General features: G+C 52.8%; 1 protein-coding gene across 1 annotated transcript in view; it reads left to right on the top strand.

The window, feature by feature from the left end:
• Nucleotides 1-384: 384 nt before the first annotated feature.
• MN1 (MN1 proto-oncogene, transcriptional regulator) overlaps nucleotides 385-19738 on the top strand; it is a 71129-nt gene continuing 51775 nt past the window's right edge. Inside the window, 2 exon segments of the mRNA XM_020996659.2 lie at nucleotides 385-5007; nucleotides 5010-5882. Coding sequence (XP_020852318.1) covers nucleotides 2001-5007; nucleotides 5010-5882 — 3880 coding nt within the window. The 5' untranslated portion in view covers nucleotides 385-2000.

Here is a 19738-nt window from a genome sequence, read left to right as displayed (position 1 = left end):
GGCCAGAACCGCCGCCCACCTCCCCACCTCTTTCCCTCACGGTCCCCCTCCCCACTCCCAGCCAGCCTGGTGAGTCCCGCTCCGGATCAGTGGCGGTGGGGAGGAGATGGGGGGCAGAGGGTGGGGGGCACTGCACGGGAAATCGAACAAAGCCCAGCTCTCCCTCTTCCTTCCTCCTGTAAGTCCCCTGCTTTCACTCTCTCCCCTTCCCCCCACCCCCTGCTCCCTGGCCACCCCCGCCCCCCACCCCCTACCCGGGGCCCCCGAGGCCCGAGGTGCTGAGGGCACTGGGGATACTGGCAGTGACTGAGGGGGGGTGGTGGTTAGGGGTGGGATGTATGGGGGGAAGCACCGGCTCTCTGCGGGGGCTGGCTACCCGGCCTCAGCTCCGGACCACCTTAAGAGTGAGCCCCGCCCCGGGCCCAGAGCTCGCGTCCCGCTGATTGGCGCAGACCTAATGGCTGAAATTGATTGCTGAAATGCAAAACTTGTTGCTGGTTCCCGAGCGCAGGGCGAGAGACAGAGACAGAGAGAGGGGAGCGGAGGGAGACCCTCGGAGCGCCCCACACCGAGGCCTCCCCCCCCCGCCCCCAGCCGGGAGAGGGGAGCGAAGGCCCTAGGTTCCTCCCTTCCCTTGAGCCCAGAGAGAAGAGCACAGCGCGCCACAGCCCCCCTCATCGGGTCTGTTCCACCCCTCCTCACCCCTCCTTCCTCCTTCCCCCCCCCGTCCGAAAGGGGGAGTGGAGGCTCGGAAGCACCTCGGGGCAGAGGCCGGGCAGCGGAGAGCCCAAGAGCCACCTCTCCCCCTCCCCTCAGCAGCCGGATCGGGGGGCCAAGCGAGCGAGTGCAGCCAACTCCGAGCCCCGAACCAACGGTCAAGAAAGGGAAGGGGAGCGAGCACAGGGATTGCAGGACGGAAGGGGAAGAAGGCAAGGCGGCTGAGGTGTCCGGCACCCGGAACGTGAGTGCTGCACGGCGCTCACCCCGCTAGCTCAGAGCCTTGGGCGCCCAGTCCCGCGGAGGAGAAGACGTCCTGACGTCCGCCTGTGCCCCCCATCCCAGCCCTTTGGGTCCGTCACACGAGCTCAGCAGTCCGCAGAGCCAGTGGTCCGAAGCCTCCCGCCCCAGGTGCGGGACTGCCCCGGCACGTCCCAGCTCTGCCGAGAACCCAGGTCGGGGCCCCCACGTTCGCCATGCGGAGCCGAGCAACCGGATCCCCTAGAACAGAGACGGCTTGAACCGTGCTGTCTGGGGGAGAGTGGGAAGGGGGGGGTGCAGATCAAAGCCACCCCGGCCAGCGAATATTTGGACAGCAAGGGCTACGGAGAGTCCGGGAAGGGGGCCTTCCGTTCTCCGGCGCTAGTCTGCTCTGAATGACTTCCCTTCGCGGGGCCTTTCAGCTGATGCTCCTGGGGTGTAGGCGGCATCTCTCCGGACCCCAAGCAATTTGGACTTGAGAAGGTGATTGCCTTTTCTCCCCTCCCCCCTTTCCCTTACCCCCCACTTTACTTTTGGTCCCCGTACGAGGCCCTGATAGCCTCCCGCCCGAGCCGCTGCGGCCCCGGAGCCGGCTCCCCCGCCCCTTCCCCGTCCCCCTTTCCCCCCTCCCAAGACCCACGCGTCTCCGTGCGAACCGCCCGGGGCATGTGGACGGCTGCTCTCCCCCTAGAGGCCTTACCACTCTGCAAGATGTGAACCCTGCACGCGGGATTCCGGCTGAGGCAGTATATTGGGTGAGGAGCGGAGACCTCCACCCAGCCCCCCCCCGCCCTCTCCCTCCATCCCCCGTGTCCCCGGGCCCCTGGTTCAGGCTCCGACCCCAGGGCGAGGTGGCGGCGCGCGCTGCGCCCTCACCCAGTTGAGCGCGCCCAGAGCCGCCTCGGAGCGTCGGTCCGGGGGGCACAGCGAGCTGCTGGCAGGAGGCGCGCGGGGAGAAACAGGCTGTCATGCCCTATTGATTCTCTTCCACCCCCTGACCCTTTTCCCCCTCCCCCGAAAGTATGTTTGGCCTGGATCAGTTTGAGCCTCCGATCAATAACAGAAACGCTGGCCAAGGCGAGAGAAACTTTGGCGAACCTGGCCTGAGCATGAACGGCCACTTCAAAGCCCCGGCTTTTCACGCGGGGGGGCCGGCAGATCCGACCATTGGAGCCTTGGGCGAGCCTCCTCTCCTGGGTATGAACATGGGCATGGCCGGGGAGCCCTACGGCTTCCACGGGCGAGGCCACTCCGAGCTGCATGCTGGGGGCCTGCAGCCGCAGCCGGTGCACGGGTTCTTCGGCAGCCAGCAGCCTCACCACGGCCACCCCGGCGGCCACCACCCTCACCAGCACCACCCCCACTTCGGGGGCAACTTCGCAGGCCCGGATCCCGGTGCCTCCTGCTTGCACGGAGGCCGGCTCTTGGGCTACGGCGGCGGTGGGGGTGGCCTAAGTAACCAGCCTGGCTTCGCTGAGGGCTACGAGCACATGGCGGACACCCAGGGGGGTGAAGGTTTCGGGCAGCAGAGGCCCGGCAACATCCCCGAGTTCCAACACCACAGCTCGGGACCCTCGGGCCATGCGGTACCTGCCCCGTGCCTGCCCCTGGATCAGTCTCCCAACCGGGCGGCCTCCTTCCACGGCCTCCCGGCCTCCAGCAGCTCGGATTCCCACAGCCTGGAGGCGCGCAGGATGGCCAACCAAGGGGGCGTCGAGTCCCTGGAATACAATTACCCTGGCGATGGGCCCTCCGGACACTTTGATCTGCCAGTGTTTTCTCCCTCGGAGTCCGAGGGCCAGCTGCCTCACTACGGGACTGGCAGGCAGGTGCCTGGGGGCGCCTTCCCGGGAGCTTCGGCCCTGCCCAGGGCCCCGGGCATGGTGGCGATGTCCAAGATTCATCCTCAGCAGCAGCAGCAACAGCAGCAGCAGCACGGCGGCGGAGTGTTCTTCGAGAGGTTTGGAGGGGCCCGGAAAATGTCAGTGGGCATGGAACCCGGGGTTAACGCAGCCAGGCACCCCTTAATGCAACAGGCCCCGCAGCCGCCCCAGCCGCAGCCCCTTCCCCCCCAGCCGCAGCCCCAGCCGCCGCGGCCACAGCAGCAGCAGCAGCAGCCGAGTTTGCTGGCCAGACAAAACTCTTGCCCCCCGGCTCTCCCCCGGCAGCCCCAGGCTGAGGGTAACCCGGCAGGCGGCAGCTTACAGGACGGTGGGCCCATCCTTCCGAACCAGCACGCCCAATTCGAATACCCCATCCACAGACTGGAGAACAGGAGCATGCACCCCTATTCAGATCCAGTGTTTACCATACAGCACCCGCCGCCTCCCCCTGCTCCCCAGCAGCAGCAGCAGCCGCCGCCGCCGCCGCAGGCGCCAAACCAGAGGCTGCAACACTTCGATGCCCCCTACCTGAACGTGGCTAAGAGGGCGAGGTTCGACTTCCCCAGCACCCCGACCGTGGACCGCTGCGCTTCGTGGAATGGCACCCTGCATAGCGGAGCGCTGGACAACCACCTGTCCCCTTCGGCCTACCCGGGCCTGCCCGGCGACTTCACACCCCCAGTGCCGGAAAGCTTCCCCCCTGGCCCAGCCCTGCAGCATCCGGGCCCGGACCCTCAGGCCTTGCAGCAGCAGCAGCAGCAGCAGCAACAGCAGCAGCAGCAGCGCCAGAACGCAGCCCTCATGATGAAGCAGATGGCGTCCCGCACCCAGCAGCAGCAGCAGCAGCGGCTGCGCCAGCCGGGCCTGCCGCCGCTCAGCCACCCTGGGGACGTGGGGCCAGGCAGTGGCCTGGTGCACGGGGGGCCGGTGGCCAGCCTGGCCCAGGCGAACTTTGAGCGGGAGGGCGGCGGGGGCGGCGGGGGCGGCGGCGGGGGCTCCAGTGGCGGCGGCGGCGGGGGTGCTGGGCGGATGGGGAACTTTGACCCACAGAACCCTCACTTGGCACAAGAGAGCGCCTGGTTCCCTGGGCCCCACCCTCCTCCTCCGCCACCGGGAGACCTACTGCCTCGCAGGCTGGGTGGCTCTAACTTGCCCCCCGACGGTAGCCCCCACGAACTGGGCCTGGCGCAGGGCGGCTCTGGGATGCTCTTCCGGGGACCGGGGGTGGCTGGGCTAGGATTGCAAGAGTCGCTGAGGATGCCCGGTGAAGGCCACGTGCCTGCCCTCCACTCGCCCGGCTTGCACTCCCAGTTCGGCGGCAGCCTCGGTGGCCTCGGCCAGTTGCAGTCGCCCGGGGCCGGGGTAGGCCTGCCCAGCACACCTTCCGACCGCAGAGCACCACCGCCGGACTTCGCGGCGCCTCCCCTGGGCGGCCAGCCGGGCTTCCCGTTCGGCGGGACCAGTCGGCAAACCACCCCACTGAGTAACCCCGGCGTGAGCGCTTCCCCGGGCGGTGGGGGCGGGGGCGGCGGCGGAGGGGGCACCTACCCTCCGCAGCCCGACTTCCAGCCTAGCCAGCGGGCCTCGGCCAGCAAACTGGGCGCCCTGAGCCTGGGGTCCTTCAACAAGCCCAACTCCAAGGATAACCTTTTCGGCCAGAGCTGCCTGGCCGCCCTCTCCACCGCCTGCCAAAACATGATCGCCAGCCTCGGGGCGCCCAACCTTAACGTGACCTTCAACAAGAAGAACCAGTCCGAGAGCAAGAGGAAACTGAGCCAGACCGACTCCGACGGGGCAGTGGGCAGCGGCGGTGGGGGCAGCGGCGGCAGTGGCGGCGCGGGGAATTCGGGGCCGGATTACTTCCCCAGCGGCACTGCGCCGGGGGGGCCGGGGCCCGGCGGCCCCGGAGGGACCAGCGGCGGAGGCGGTAAAGCCCCGGGCCCCCCTAACCCGCCGGCCCCAGGGGATGGCACAAGCCTTTCCCCCAACTACACCATTGAGGCCACGTCGGGCAACGACGGCAAGCCGGTGCCCGGAGGAGGCGGGCGGGGTCGGGGCCGCAGAAAAAGGGACAGTGGCCACGTGAGTCCCGGGACCTTCTTCGACAAGTTCTCCGCTGCTGCTGCTGCTGCTGCTGCGGACAGCGGGGTTCGGGCGTGAGCCCGGGGCAGCAGGCGGCGCCTGGCCCTCCCGGTGGAAGTTCAGGAGGAGAGCCCCGAGGGGCGCCCACACCCCACGATAAGGCCCTAACCTCCCCGTCGTGGGGCAAAGGAGCCGAGCTGCTCTTGGGCGACCAAGCCGACCTCATGTCGTCCCTGGACAGCGGTATCCAGAGCGGGGCCAAGTCGGCTGGCAGTTCCCCTCACGTCGGGGACTTCGCTGACGAGGTGAGCACGGGCTATGCTAACGAGGACGAGGTATCGTCCAGCTCTGACAACGCGGCCTCGGCCCTGGCCAAGCCCAGCCGCAGCCCCCTGGTTACTGGCTCCCCGAAGATCCCACGGGGCCCGGCCGGGGAGCACGGACAGAAAGCGGCCCCGGGCCTAGGCGGCCTCCTCACTACCTCTACCTCGACCCCAGACAGCTACGGCCTGAGTAGCAGCAGCGGGGCGGCCCACCCGGGCACGCCGGGCCTAGAGCAGGTCCGCACCCCGACGAGCAGCACGTCCCCGCAGGACGAGATCCACCCGCTGGAGATTCTCCAGGCGCAGATTCAGCTGCAGCGGCAGCAGTTCAGCATCTCGGAGGACCAGCCACTAGGGCCCAAGGGCGGGGGCAACGGGGGCGGCGGCAAGAAGGCCGAATGCGCCGGGGGCCAGAACGGAGACAGTGAGCTGGGCGCTTGCTGCCCCGAGGCGGTCAAGAGCGCCATGAGCACCATAGACCTGGACTCCCTGATGGCCGAGCACAGCTCCACCTGGTACATGCCCGGCGAGAAGGCTTTGCTGGACGGCTCCGAGGATGACAAGACGCTGGCGCCCTGGGAGAAGTCTAAGCCCCAGAACCCAGTCAGCAAAGAAGGTAGAGGTACCGTGCCTTCTTCCTCCCCCTTCGCCCCGGTCCCCTCCTCCCCGTCTGCCTGTTTTCCCTCAGGGTCTGGCTGGGAGGCCTAGCTTCTCACCATGCTCCTGGGGAGCTTCCCCTCCTCCCACCCGGGCAGGTGTCCCTATCCTGCAGGGGAAGGAGGGCACCCTGGTAGCGCCTTCCCTGACTTCCAGCCGGGATCTGGCTACATCAGAGGCATCCCACGAAGCCTAGGGGCTCTCTCTGGGCTGGACCCCCGTAGAGCCCGAAAGACCTTTAGGCTCCCCTGGTGGAGGCTGGACACCCTCTTTTGCCTGTGGGGGAATAGGCCTTGTCTGCTGCTTAGCTTTAAGGAATTTCCTCTTCTCCTTTCCACCCCCCTTTGGGTGAATTGTGGTTGGAGGGGGCTATGAGGAAAAGGCTCAGATTGTGGCTGGGGGTAGGGGGATGAGGAAGCAGAAAAAGTTAATACCGAATCTCACCCCAGCCCTCAGGCCCCAGAGGGGCAGCATAAGTCTGGTGGAGTAGCCTTCTCTAGGCTGAACAGGTTGAGTGTCTCTCACTTTTCCCCCTCGCTCTTTCAACTCGGGAGCAACTTTTGCAGGAGTCAGGGGATTGCTGCACATAGGTGGAGGCAGGACTGTTTGCCAAGCCCTTTCCCAAGCCCTTTCCCAAGTCATGGCAGAGACCCTGCCCTTTTCTGCATCAGTGCACCAGTTGGTCTGAGGCTGGAATAGCTGTGTGTGGTGTGTGTGTGTGTGTGTGTGTGTGTGTGTGTGTGTGTGTGTGTGAGAGAGAGAGAGAGAGAGAGAGAGAGAGAGAGAGAAAGTGTGTGTGTGTGTGTGTGTGTGACTTTCCACCTCTGTCCTCCTTCAACATCCCCTCCCTCTCCCAATGGCTGGTATTTATATTCCTGTCCGATGATCTGTGTCCTGAGCTGGAGGAAAAGGAGGGAAGGAAGAAGGGAGGGAAGGAAGAACGGAGGAAAGGAAGGGAGGAATGAAGGGAGGGAAGGAGGGAGGGAAAGAAGGAAGGAGAGAGGGAAGAAAGAAAAAAGAAAGAGGGAAGGCAGGAAGAAAAGAAAAAGTTGCAAGATCTTTTGCATATCTCTGAGGCCCTCCCTAATTTGACAGTTGCTCTTATAATGAATAGCTGTTTTGTCTCTTGTTACTATCCTGGCTTATATTCATTGAGAATCCAGAGACCTGTCAGGGCTCCCCCAACTGTCCCTGGATTTCCTTTGACTTTTTTTTAATTTGGTAATATTTTCTATTCCTGGGGAGGGGGACAAGTAGAGAAAAGGGGGTGGTTGAGACCGACAAACTTTTCTGGGGTAAAAAACCTGGGCATATATTGTTGGGAGGGCCAAGGGTTTGTCACTAGGGAGCTGCACAGGGGTGACAGATGTTTAATTCCCGCATTCGTTTCCATTATAGGTCTCCCAGTGTCTAGAGGCCATTATGAGTCTATAAGTTGAGGGGGGAAAGACCTTAAATGGAAAACCATTGGAGTTAAAGTGATAACCGTTCTTTTTAACCTAAAGATGACTTCGGCTCCTGTAGATTTCCGTTTTATTTTAATGAGGTCATTTTTTTTAAGGCTAATGACTTCTTAAAATTATATATCATAATTAAAAAAAATATGCAAGGTCTTCTTCCTTCACTCATCAGAGCATTGTCAGCCAGCCAAAAAGCAGCTTGGTTAAACCCGCCTTTATTATGCCTTCCTCATTAGTGCCCTATTTACTGGACTAGGGCCTAGTTTGCTTCCTCTTCCTCCTCCTCCTCCTCTTCCTGCTGCTGCTGTATCATCTTCTCTTCTTCCTTCTCTTCTTTCCTCTATCTTCTTTTTGCTACATCTTCCTTTTTTCTTTCTTTTCTTCACTTCCCTTCTCTCTGACTCTTATCCCCCTTTCTTCCTCCTACCTTTCCTCCTTTCCCCTTCCTCCTCTTCCTTCCCTTTCTTATCTTTTTCTCCTTTTATCCCTCTTCTCTTCCTCTTTCTATTCCCCTTTCCTTTCCTTCTCTTCCTCCCTTTCTTTCTTTCCCTCCTCCCTTAATTTTTTCACTCTCCTTTCCCTATTTCTATTTCTCTTCCTTCTTTTTGTTCTTTCCTTTCTTCCTTTTTTCTTATCTTCTTCCTCCGTTCCTATTCTTCTAGCTCCCTCTCCTTCTGTTCTTTCTTTCTTCCTCTTCTTCTCATTCTTGCTTATCTTCATTATCATATTTCTTCTTCTTCCTCCTCCTCCTTGTCATCTCTTTCCTTCTATTCCTCCCTTTCCTCCTCCTCCTCCCTCTCATTTTTTCTCTTCTTTCTCTCCTCATCCTTTTTAGCTGCTTTTTGCTTTTCCTGAGCACCGCCCTCGCCTTTCTGTTGGCTGAGGCTTGTAGACAAGGGTAGCCCTTAGGTAAAAGGCACATAAAACGGGACTTAGGTGGCCCAGCACAACTCCCAAGATCTCCCAGCTCCCAGCTCCCAGCTTCAGGGGGGGCTGGCTCTCCTCCTTGGGCTTTCTGAAGCGTGAATGGTCGGTCCCTGCCGTTTGCGTCTTTGTTCCTGGTTAATGCCCAGCCCAGGACGCTCTCCCTGGGAGCTGGAGCCGGGCGTGTTTAGCATGCACAGCAGCCGCTGGTGCCCATCAGTATTCTTCAGGCTTCACCCAGGCAAGGACATAAATTGGTTTTGTTTGGGGCCTTCCTCTCTTCTTTTCCATTTTTAAATGGAGTTGCACACAAGCGTCCTTCCTGGCCCCTTCTCGTTTATTTTCTCATCCACAACATCTCGATTGGGCTGGATCAATAGCTAGTTAGCACAAATCACAGCTCCTGTCATTTCTACCTTGGCAAAATGCCCCTCCCCCTTCCTCCCCCCCCCAAATCATTAAAAGCAGATTGGCAAAAATGGTGTGGGGGGGGTCAGGTGTGGAGGAGAAAAGTTCTAAAAATGTAGGCTGGCTTGAGAGATGACAAAAAACCGAAACTGATAAATACGCATAGGCACCTTATGGTCATTGACATCTTTTACTCCTTCTCTGTACACCTTGTACGGAATAAGCAGAGAGGGAGAAAATGGCATGATTTGTAGGAGCTTTTCTTCTTAAAAAGCCTCTTTGAGGTTTCAGTAGGAAAAATAAATGAAATGACCTCTGATTGGAGAAATGTCCTTAAAGAAATGGCCCTTGTCTGGAATTGAGGTGTTTATTTTTGGAAAGAGTGTCTGATGGTATTGGTTTACTTCATTCCTCCCCCCCCAAAAAAGTGGGTCCTATCTTTGGCATTGTCCTCAGGGATTAGCTCCAGAGCCGCTGAGCTTAGCCAGTGAACGTCAGCGGGCAGGAAGGGACCCCCAGTCTGTTGGTTCTCTTTGTCTCTTGCTCTGTGATGTGGGAAAGGAGGAAGCCAAACCTTCCTCTCAGTAAAGCCTGGAATTTTGGTTTGTGTCAGACCTTGGTTCATCTCGACCCACCATCCAGAGCCTTCCAGGGTATCTCATTCAGATCTCACTTTTCCCTCCCTGGCAGTAAATAAGAAAGATTAAACTTTTCATTATGATGAGAGCCTGCTGCTCCCATCTGCCTACATTGTACAGCTAGATTCCCTCTTTCATTACAGATAGCCCTGTGTGTTCTTCCCTGATAAGCATCTTAGGGCTGACCACTCTCTCTGGCATTGGCTTCTTTCTTGAGGTGGAAGGTCAGGGCCTATCCTTAAAACCAAACAAAACAAAAACCCCACAATTCCATAAGCAATCTGTGGGCCCTCTCTCAAAATTAGCTGTTGCTTAGGGGAAAAGATGCCAATCTGTATCCCCCCAACCTTAGCATTCGAGGCTTAGGAGGGAGAAGACCCTTCATCCTCCAAGGAAAAGTACCTACTTTATTTTGTCACCAGCTATAAAATACTTAGCTACTGGAATGATTAAATATTAACACCGTTTCGGAATTCTTCCCGCCCTGGTGACAAAATACCAGTCCTGTGTTTAGCAAAATGATCCACACCCAGGCTGGAAGGCCCAAATAACTCTTCTGGATGGCATAGAGTATAAAACTCCTGAGACGTGCCCAGACTCTCCTATGGGCTCCCATGTATTTCCTCTAGGCGGGAGATGTGGTGAGAACTTGTACCGAGACTCACAGCCCTGCAAAGTCTGAAGCCAAACATCCCGTGAGACGAAGTAACATAAAGCCTGCTCTGCCATGGCTTCCTTGATGGTCTCAGGGAAAACAAGTAAAAATTATACAAAATAGAAAGACACAATGTTCATTTTGGAAAAGTAGTTCTTAAGTTGCAGATGTCCCAAACTGGAAACACAAAATAGTCAGATAGGAGTATTTTGAAATGCACTCACCCTGCTTTTTAGAAGACAGGCTGGAAAAAAAATATTGACTTAGGGGGTCTATAGATGGGTTTGTGCCTGTAAGGACTTATGTGATTGAACAGGGTGACTGCTAAGGGAGAAGGAAACTGCTTATATCTTAAAATTTCTCTCTCTTTTTCTCTCCCACCCCACACAGTTTTTATCCCTTCCTGTGAAGATGTCTAGTTTTGGTGGATTTCAGGGCAGATGGAAAAATGGCTAATACCATTTGATTCTTGAATCACCAGATTTTCATGGGGATGATGAGGAGGAGAAAAGTGTTTTCCTCCTCTCCTTTTTGTGGTCAGCCTATTTGTTTTAAGACAATCTGAATTCCTGGTATCCTAGAGTAAGTTCACACTTTCAGGATTAGAAATGTGAAGCAGTCCAAACACTCGCTTCCATCTCCTCAGGTGTCTGTGGATGGTGGCCCCTCTTCAAGAACAGTTTTACATTGATCTGAGAGGAGTCATTGGGAACTCTTGCTTCCTTCTGTTATCTGGCCCCAAAGAAGAAAACCTTTGGGTGGGGAGAGGGAGGACTTAAAAACAAACAAACAAAACAAAACTGAGCCCCCTTAGTGCCATCAGGATAGCCCTATGTTTGTACCAGTCTCTGGCCTCTGAGTCAATTGAAGGTGCAGTTGGGCTAGTTGGACATCCATCAGGGCTGACAGGTCTGAAATGGGCAGCTGGACTGTAGCAAGAAAGAGCCTGGAACTGGGTGTCAGAGGACTTGGGGGAGGTGAATTCTGGCTCTGCTACTTCCTACCTGGGTGACCTTGGCCAAGTCCCTTCCCCTTTCTAGACCTCAGTTTCCTTCCTTTATCAAATCAGCAGCATTAGACCACAGCTCCGAAAACTATGACTTTATTTAGAAAGTCGTATTCTGAGAATTGATTCCCAACCTCCCCTCCCCCCTACCGCAGTCCCTCTCAAAACCTTTTTACTGATGGTTTGAAAATTCAAGGCCAACTGAAATTAGACTTAAATGATGGGAAGTGAGGTACTTTGGAAATCCTTAGTTTGTTTTATGATTATTTTTCCCCCGTCAGAATTTCTAAGGTCCCTGCCTCCTTATGGCATGTGTAGTCGAGAACTGTGTAACCTAAGCCTTTACAGGTGTTAATCAGGGGAGATGTAGACAGAGCAGGCTCCAGTACCTTTATGGGGAGAGGAGGGGGGCAGGAATCCTGTTTTCACTTAACCAGCCCAGTCCCCAGAACTACTCCTGATGTTTGGTGGCTCTTTAATATTTCACTGCAGTAATAAACCTGTCTCTCAGACAAGGCAAGCAGCATAACCCCACCCCCCCAGCCCTGCACACATCTGCAATTATCCATTTCCAATAAATATTAATAAAGGACAGACAATTTAAAGCTAGGAAGGTAGGGCAGCATAGAAGTCATCCCTTTCTTTCCTCTGCCACTGAAATTTTGCAACTGCTTTTCTTTTAAATAGCTAGAGCTCGGTATAATATTTATTATTGTTTTATATAATAATTATATACATACACACATATACATATACACTATACACACACACACACACACTCACATATATGGAGAGTGAGGGTCTGCCCCCGGGAAGTCGCCTTCCTTAATATGAATTCGTTTACATTTCTCCCAAGTTCCCTTCAGACCCAGTAAAGCAGAGGAAACATTAGACTATTGAAAGGTTCTCTTACTTTATTGAGATTTCTAGGAAAGGAGTGAGGCTGCATCTGTAAACTAATTTCTCTTTCTAGCAATGACATTCACCAATCCCTGATATAATTTTGTTTGCCTGACAGAGGTATTTAAACTTCCACAAAGCCTCTTAATAGTTACTGAAAATGCTGCCATCCTTGCCAAGAAGTTATGCGATATACTCTGCTGTTAGGAAATATACATCTTTAATAAATAATTCATACTGGATGGGGGGTGTGTTCTGAGGAGAGAATTCTCCCCTGATGACCATTATTGGGAAGACTTGATGAAGTCTCCGATGGGGAAGCTGGCCTCAGCCCTTAAAATCATCCAGTTGGGGATTGTGTCTCCCTCCCACTTTTCCTAACCCTACCCCGATCCTATGACAATCCCACGCTATCATTTCCTCTGCCCAGGTCTCCCCTGTGCCAACCATATTGAAGGGGATGGCCTGGGTGTGCAGACTGATCTACTGGGCCAGTTTACTTCATTTGGGAAGTGAAAATACCACAGCTCTTTGAGGTCAAGTCCATCCTGTGTAGGGGCAGGTGGGCTCAGGGGTCACCTCCATTGTATCATAAAGCGCTGGTGATGGTGGGAATTTATCGGCCCTTCAGAGACAATGGTGCAAACCTTGGATACCATACTGATCTCCCTCCCTCTCCTCCTGATGTCAGCCTTCTTCGCCAACTCCCACTCCTCCGACGTCTCTTCCTCCCAAGAAGTTCGACCAGCATAACTTTTCTTGTTTGGAGTCAGAATTGCAACTCGCCAGAGATGTTTATTTAGGGAATTCTTTCCAATTTTAGAGCCACTTGCGGTGGACAGATTTCAGTGTGGAGATTGGTATTTACATGTGCAGGCAGTTCTGAGTGCGTGATGGGAAGAGATGTCATGTGTGTTGGGTTGTGTGTGTGTGTATGTGTGTGTGTGTGTGTGTAGGTTCTTGGAAGCCCTTTGGAATGGCCTGGGTTCTGCTCAGACCTGTTCACATGGGGGAAGGAGGAGTGGGACAGGAAAATAAGGGGCCCATAAACCTGCCTGGAATGGTGTGACGAGACCAGACACCAGGTTTTCACAAGCAGTCACCCAGAGGGAAATGGTGCCCCTACGTAATTCTCTAGGTGGAAGATGGAGACAGGCTCGCATACACATAACAATCTGATTTCTAACAAATGATCAGGCTGTCCGGAGCAATCTACTTCCTGGTTATTTTTAGAAAGGGAAAACAGGGAAGAAATTAGTGAGATTCTGACTCCATCGACGGCTTTGACCAAAAAGGTCTGAGTTTTGTGAGACATGGCATGAAAGGGAGCAGACGGACAAAAATAGAGAGTATGATGAGGTGGCTATGAGTGCTCTCCTGGAGCAGAGGAAATCTGCAGGTGGCAGCTGTATTTCAGAGAGGCATGTTCCATTCTTCTAGCCCCTCCAGGACAGCCCATGCCGTATTGGGTTGGGATGGGGAGCCTGTGTGCGTGTGTGTGTGTGTGTGTGTGTTCTCGTGTGTGGTTCTGTGGGTCTGTTTGTATGGGTCTATCCTGAGACTATCGATTGGTTTGAGTCGTCCAGAGCAATGCTAGTTTGCCACTGGAAATCTCCATTCCTATCATCATTTTTGTAGCAATGAGGAGCTTGCCGACAGTGGCAGATCCTTCTGCTTTTCCTAAAAGTTACTTGTGGCCTCTGCTGCCCTTTGGGTCAGGGACAGAGTCTGTGTAGAATGACCCAGATAATGGTCCAATCCAAACCCCTAATCTGCCTGTCTCTATCATCCATCATACTGGTGCTGGAGTTTTGATTGGAAGATGCCTTTGTACATATTTCTGAGGGCAAAACTTTCTTTTTGTTGAGGATTAAGAAAAAAAAAAGCCCACCATATAAACGGGACTGAATAAAGGTCAGCCAGTTTACTTTGGGGAGACTTTTGAAAAACACCATCCTCTTGGGGTATAATTATTCTAGGACATGCCTGACTGCTTTGTTTGGAGAGGCTGTATTTTAATCAGCTGTTCATGAGCTTTGGGGTGATGAGGGGCCGCCCTGGACATGACATCTGACCAGAGATGTTGTAGAAGAAGAAAAAGGCTATGTAATGTTTCAGAACCTCGAGATCTATTTGGTACTTACCTACCAAACTGCTATGTCCACATTTTGGAATTTTGGCCTTGATAAAAAAAAATGCATGTCTGAGGGCATTCTATCAGGGTAGAATAGACACGTTGGGTAAAGCAGGATAGTAGTATATTGAGGGCAAAGAGTTGTAGGTAGGGGGATTGTCTGGCCACCCAGGCTGGGAAGCCCCATGTGATTATAGCAAGGTTAGTTTCCTAATTCTCCTCCTTGAGATGGACCCAGGAGAGAACTTTCCAGCCCCGTAGCCTCCCTCAGAGAAGATTTAGTCTGCAGAGCTCCGATCCAAACGCTGTTTAAGTGGAAGCCTGGGATTCAACAGCTGGAGAGCTTGGTGTGTTCATTTCAGCGAGCTCACCGGCTTTCATATTTCATTGAGAACATCGTAGGTGGTACGGGACCATCTCTCTCCAATACTACTCCCTCCCCTTGCCCCCTGCCGCAATTTAAAACAAAATGGAGAAAAGCTAGCTTGTATGGTTTGCTCTCCTGATTGAAGAAGACAGAAGCTGATGGTGGTGGATGAGGTGTTCATATTTTCTTCGTCACCGATATAATCAAATGTGTGCTTTATTTCCAGCCTCCATCTTGTCTCCCCTTTCTATGATGCCCTTAGAAAATGTGTTGTTTCTGTGACATAACTGATTTCTGGTTGTGAGTTTAAAAGCATGTGTGTGTGTGTGTGTGTGTGTGTGTGTGTGTATTGTGTGTATGTCTATGGTTTCTGTTGTGTTGATTTCTCTCTTACTTTGCCTAGTGCTGAGATTTCTTTTAATTGACGGACCAGTACGAAAATCAGATCTGCCTTAGGAAGCTACCTTAAAGATCTAGTGACTACAAGTGATCCTTTCGTTACCTCACAGTGATCCTATGACTGAGTCATCAAAGTTCTGTCTTTTGGAAAAGCTAGAAAAGGCAGAGAAGGGGGGGGTAGTAGGGAGAGAGAGAGAGAGAGAGAGAGAGAGAGAGAGAGAGAGAGAGAGAGAGAGAGAGAGAGAGAGAGAGAGAGACATACACAGAGAGACCCAGAGAGAAAAGAACACTGAGATACATACACATAAACCAAGAAAAGGGAGTCAGCAGAGAGATACACACAGAGGACACAGAGAAACACATCGACACGAAGACAGAATGAAAGGACAGAGTCAGAGACACAAGAATAAAAGGGAAAAGAAAAAGACAGGCATACAGACACAGAGAAAAAGAGGGGAAAAGAGAAAGACAGAGACAGAGAAAAAAGGCAAAAGAGATAGATATATAGAGCTCCACACACAAATGTAGTGAAAGGGGGAAAGAGAATTCAGACACTAATAGAAAGAGAAAGAAGGGAAAAGAGAGACAGACACAGTGAGAGAAAGTAGGGGAAGGAGAGAATCAGACGCATACAGACAGAGAGAAAAGAGAGAGCCAGACACACACAAAGAGAGACAGACAGACAGACATGGGAGGGGGAGGGGAGAGTAAGAAAAATAGATGAGACAGATGGAGGTAGATGGAGAAAGAGACAGAGAGAAATACAAAGAAGGACAGATGGAGATAGAGATAGACAGACAGACAGATGCTTGGAACAGGTCTCATTTTTACATATGGTATGGCTGGAGAAAATCTCAACATTTACTTAGAGATCACCTAACTTTTCCTTGTCTTTGTAGAAAATATAAATTGACTGGTGTTCTTTGGGGCCAAGGAGCTGGGCTAAATCTTCCCTCTCCCTGCTTCTCGGTGCAGTGTGTCTCCTGGAATTCCATCAAAAACAAAATGGCCTGGATATATGAGACTTCGGTATTTCTCTTTTCCCACTCCTCTTCATGGCTAATAGTTTTCAATTCGCCCTCCCTATCCCCGACCATCTGAAAGACGGTACTCTTTGAGTGGGGGAAAAAAAAAAGGATTTGACATGAAGCTAACTTTCATTTGAAGTTAAAGCTCCATAAGAAATTGAGTCCCAAAGATGTGGTTTTTTTTTTTGGGCGCCTTTGGTCAGAGCTTCAGTTAGCTAGGCTGGCGCAGGAAAAGTTGTTTGCGGGAATTTTAAGCATCCCCCAGGATCATGGTGGGAACACTTGGCCCCTAACTAGTGACTCACCCACCACTATCTGCTGATCTCGTCCCTGGGACTCTACGGTCAGTGCAGCGTCCTGAGTCAGGTCTCAGGGCCGCTGTCTAGTTCACTCTTTCCCAGAGACTGTGTCTTTAAACAAGAATACCCCACGAACTGTGCTCAACGAGGCTCTTTGGCGGGAATGTCTTCGATGGTGGGCCTGAGAAAAGAGAAAAACAAAAAGGTCCCAAGAGACCCTCGTCTTTGTCTCCCTCTCTGGCTCTTAGATGAGGCTGAGGGGCGAGGGCATGTTGGATCTTTGGCTGGGACAAGACCTAGGGGAGAAAGCAGCTTTGGCCGAGTGAGTCTGCATGGAGCAAATCAAGGCCAGGGTCCCCACACATTTCAGGCACCCATTCTGAGTATATTGGTCAGACTGGGGGAAGGTTGCAGAAATGGTGTTTGCTGTGGGTGTAGAGGTGTGTGCGTGTGGGAGTTTATTTATTTTGTCTTGTCAACATGGAGGAGTTGGTGTGTTGAGGGCCATGGGCCTTGGTGAACTGTACCTGTGATCTGCAATGACAGAAAGCTAGGACTCTTTTTGTTAGATTGGCTGGGACAGTGTGTCCTGAATCATCAGCTTTTGGGGAGGGTGATGAAACTATTTAGGGTATGGGAAAAAGAATCACATTTATTGTATAAAGCCCCTTGTTGTAGGTAGACAGTACCTAGCCATAAGAAATGTTCTTTGTTTAGGGTGGGGCGGCTGGCAGCAGACAAACCCTATCAATCTATCTTCAGAATTAGTGGTAACACCTCCTCAAGACCTGAGGTCAATCAATCCCTTACCACCTTTGGCCCAGGTTTCAAACTGGTCTTCTGCTTGTGTGGATCTGTCTGGTGATAATGCAGTTGTATGGACAGGAGGCATCAAATGATGCCCTCGGTGGAGGTCTGTTAGTGCTCAGAGACTGTTTCTGTTTAGAAGGGGGCTGGGGTGGGGATGGTGGTGGGCCTGACTGCAGGGCCCAGGAGAGGGGGGCTGTTGGCTGAGTTCTTCATGAATAACTCCTCTCTTGCCAACTTGCTCGTGAGGGAGACCTCCGTGCCAGGAGGACAGGCTTCTGGTTTCTTACCCAAACCCCTGAGACATTTAAATATCAGAGGGAGCATGGAAGAAAAAAAAAGACAATCCCCAAATGAGGGGTGAATCTTCACCTGCTAACTAGCTCTCCTCTTGGCCACAGTTTCCCAGTGTGACCATGTTTGGTGGGATACGTGTTCTTGATCAGTCTCGGTTACCTTCAATGATGTCTTTGGTTTGCTCGGAGAAGGTCTCACTTACTTGGAATTGCAGGACAGTCTGCTATCATTTTCCTATGTTAGGATTCCCTTTTTTCCCCTCTGAATGGTAAGGGGGGAAAAGGAGATAAAATGAAGAACTGAATGAAGAGGTTTTCTAACTCCAAAAGAGCCCAGGAATGGATGGAAAGGAAGGGAAAAAGCAAAGAGTAGGTAGGGTTGGCCTCCTGCCTCCCCACCCTACCTTGAGGTGATACCTCACCTTCTCCACACCAGCCCCCAAGTCGTTGTCGATAAACCTTCTGCTTGATCATGGCAAGGCCTAAATTGGCTAGAAATAAACTGACCTCTTAAATGGCCTGGCATGTTACTTTTTGTTACTATTAGAGAGACCTCATTTTTTTTTTCATATTGGGGAAAGGAGGAGTCGGAGGTGGTGGGGAAAGGTTTTAGACCAAATTTGGTTTGAAAGCAGGAACAATTTAATGATCCTTCTACCGCGAAAATGTCCAAATTGTTTTGTTTGTCTTAGCTAGTTGTCCATGAAACGCAAATATACAGTCATGCAGAGGTTGAGCATGAAATTAATTTTTTTTTACAAAGACTTTCCTCTCCCTGAAACTCGAAGGCTTCTTATTCTGAAACAGCAAACTGGCTTCCACGTTTCCCTGCAGCAGGGTTTTCTCAATGTATCTTTACGTGAAATCTGGCTGGATTTTGCCTCAGAAGAGAGGCCTCCCTGTAAATCTCACTTCTTCGGGTTAGTTAGCTCATAAGCATTTCTTTATTGTCTGCCTAGCGTGATAAGGAGTGGCATGGAGGAGTGTGTGTTCAGCTCTGGTAACTGCACGAAGGTACTCTCACCCCAAATTCCTCCATTCTGCCTTGTTCCCAGGACAGGGTCGTCCAGCAGTGACCCCTTAGCTCGGTCTGTTGCCGAAGAGGAAGGAAGACAGGAGGACCCTCTTTTTGGAAGTGGCTTTCCAGTTCCTAAGTCCTTTGTGCTCATGGCCAAAGAAATGAAATTTTTCTTGCTTTTTCCTTTGTTCCCGGGCCATAGAAAGTTTCAGGGCATAAATTATTGATCTGTTTGTAGCGATCTACAAAATGGCTACATGTCCATTTGGATCCCCGAGCATGGAGGGAAGGAAGGCTGGTCAGAAGGGCAGGACAGTGAAACTGAAGATGTCCATTTGGAGGAGGAGGGGTGGGGTGGGTGGTGTGTGGATGTTGGGGGTGGGGGGCACTCGCTCACGTACTGTTCCGACAAATGGTAACAGGAGGCACTGGCTTCAGCGGCACCCAGATCAGATCGGCAAAGATCTCTATCGCTTGGAGACCATGATGTGGCCTCTCTTGCCAGTGGTCTCAAAAGAAGAGAGAATGTCAGTTTGATGGCCCGAGCTTTTCCCTTGACACTCTCTGTTTCTGATCGACAATTAAAACATCTCCTGTTAGTGGCTGACTTTTTGGGGGGTATGAGGGAAGAGTGCTTGGTGACAGTGGTTCTGGATAAGATACTTTCCCAAAAGCTTCTCCAGTTGTTTTTTTTTTTTAAACATTTAAGTGAGTTCATCCAGAAGACCCATTTTCTTTTCAAGAAGTAGGTGAGGGAGCTAGTCTGTCGGCCCGAGTCAGATAGAAATGAACTTCTCTGGGCTGAGAAAACACACATTTGGCAAGATGGCGATACAATTACTTTTTTTTATGTGGGCCTATTAAGTGTAATGGAGGTTTGGTGCCTGGCCTTAAATTCGGAAGGGTTTTTATCTAAGCCCTTAAAACAGAAGTAGTTTCCTGTAATTACAAAACGGGCATAGGCCAGGCCGGTAAATCTGACTGGTGGAGTTGGCTATAGGGCTTGGGGATGGGTCTAGGGTGGGAGAGGAAAAGGGGGCACCTGTTACCTATATATACCGTATAATTAGTATATTTCCAGATTCCTGGTTTTGAAGATTGCCCCACTAGGCCAACAGAGCCCAGGGATCCTGGGAGCTCTGAACAAGTCAGAGAAATCAAGAGATTTGGGGATTGGGTACTTGGGAAGGGGGCTGCCCCAGGAGGTAGTGAGCTCACCCTCACCAGAGCTCTGTAAGCACAGGCTGAGTGACCACTTATTTGGTTCTTGTAGTTAATATTCTGTTTGGGATATACGCTGCACTAGCGGGCACCTGAGGTCCTTCCAGCTCAGACACTCTGCGATTTTGTGTTTGTCTCTCCATTAAATGGATTTGGCTAGCAAGTTTGCTGGTGTAGAGTCAACAGAGAGAATCGTTTTCTTCTTCTTTTTTTTGTGAGCCAGAGAGAAACGTACGTGCAGATAGTGTTTTGAAA

This window comes from Phascolarctos cinereus, unplaced genomic scaffold, assembly GCF_003287225.1.
Source record: "Phascolarctos cinereus isolate Bilbo 61053 unplaced genomic scaffold, phaCin_HiC Scaffold_4;HRSCAF=312, whole genome shotgun sequence".
Lineage (NCBI taxonomy): Eukaryota > Metazoa > Chordata > Mammalia > Diprotodontia > Phascolarctidae > Phascolarctos > Phascolarctos cinereus.
Note: the sequence above shows the minus strand (reverse complement) of the source record. Positions and strands in the feature narration are given on the sequence as shown.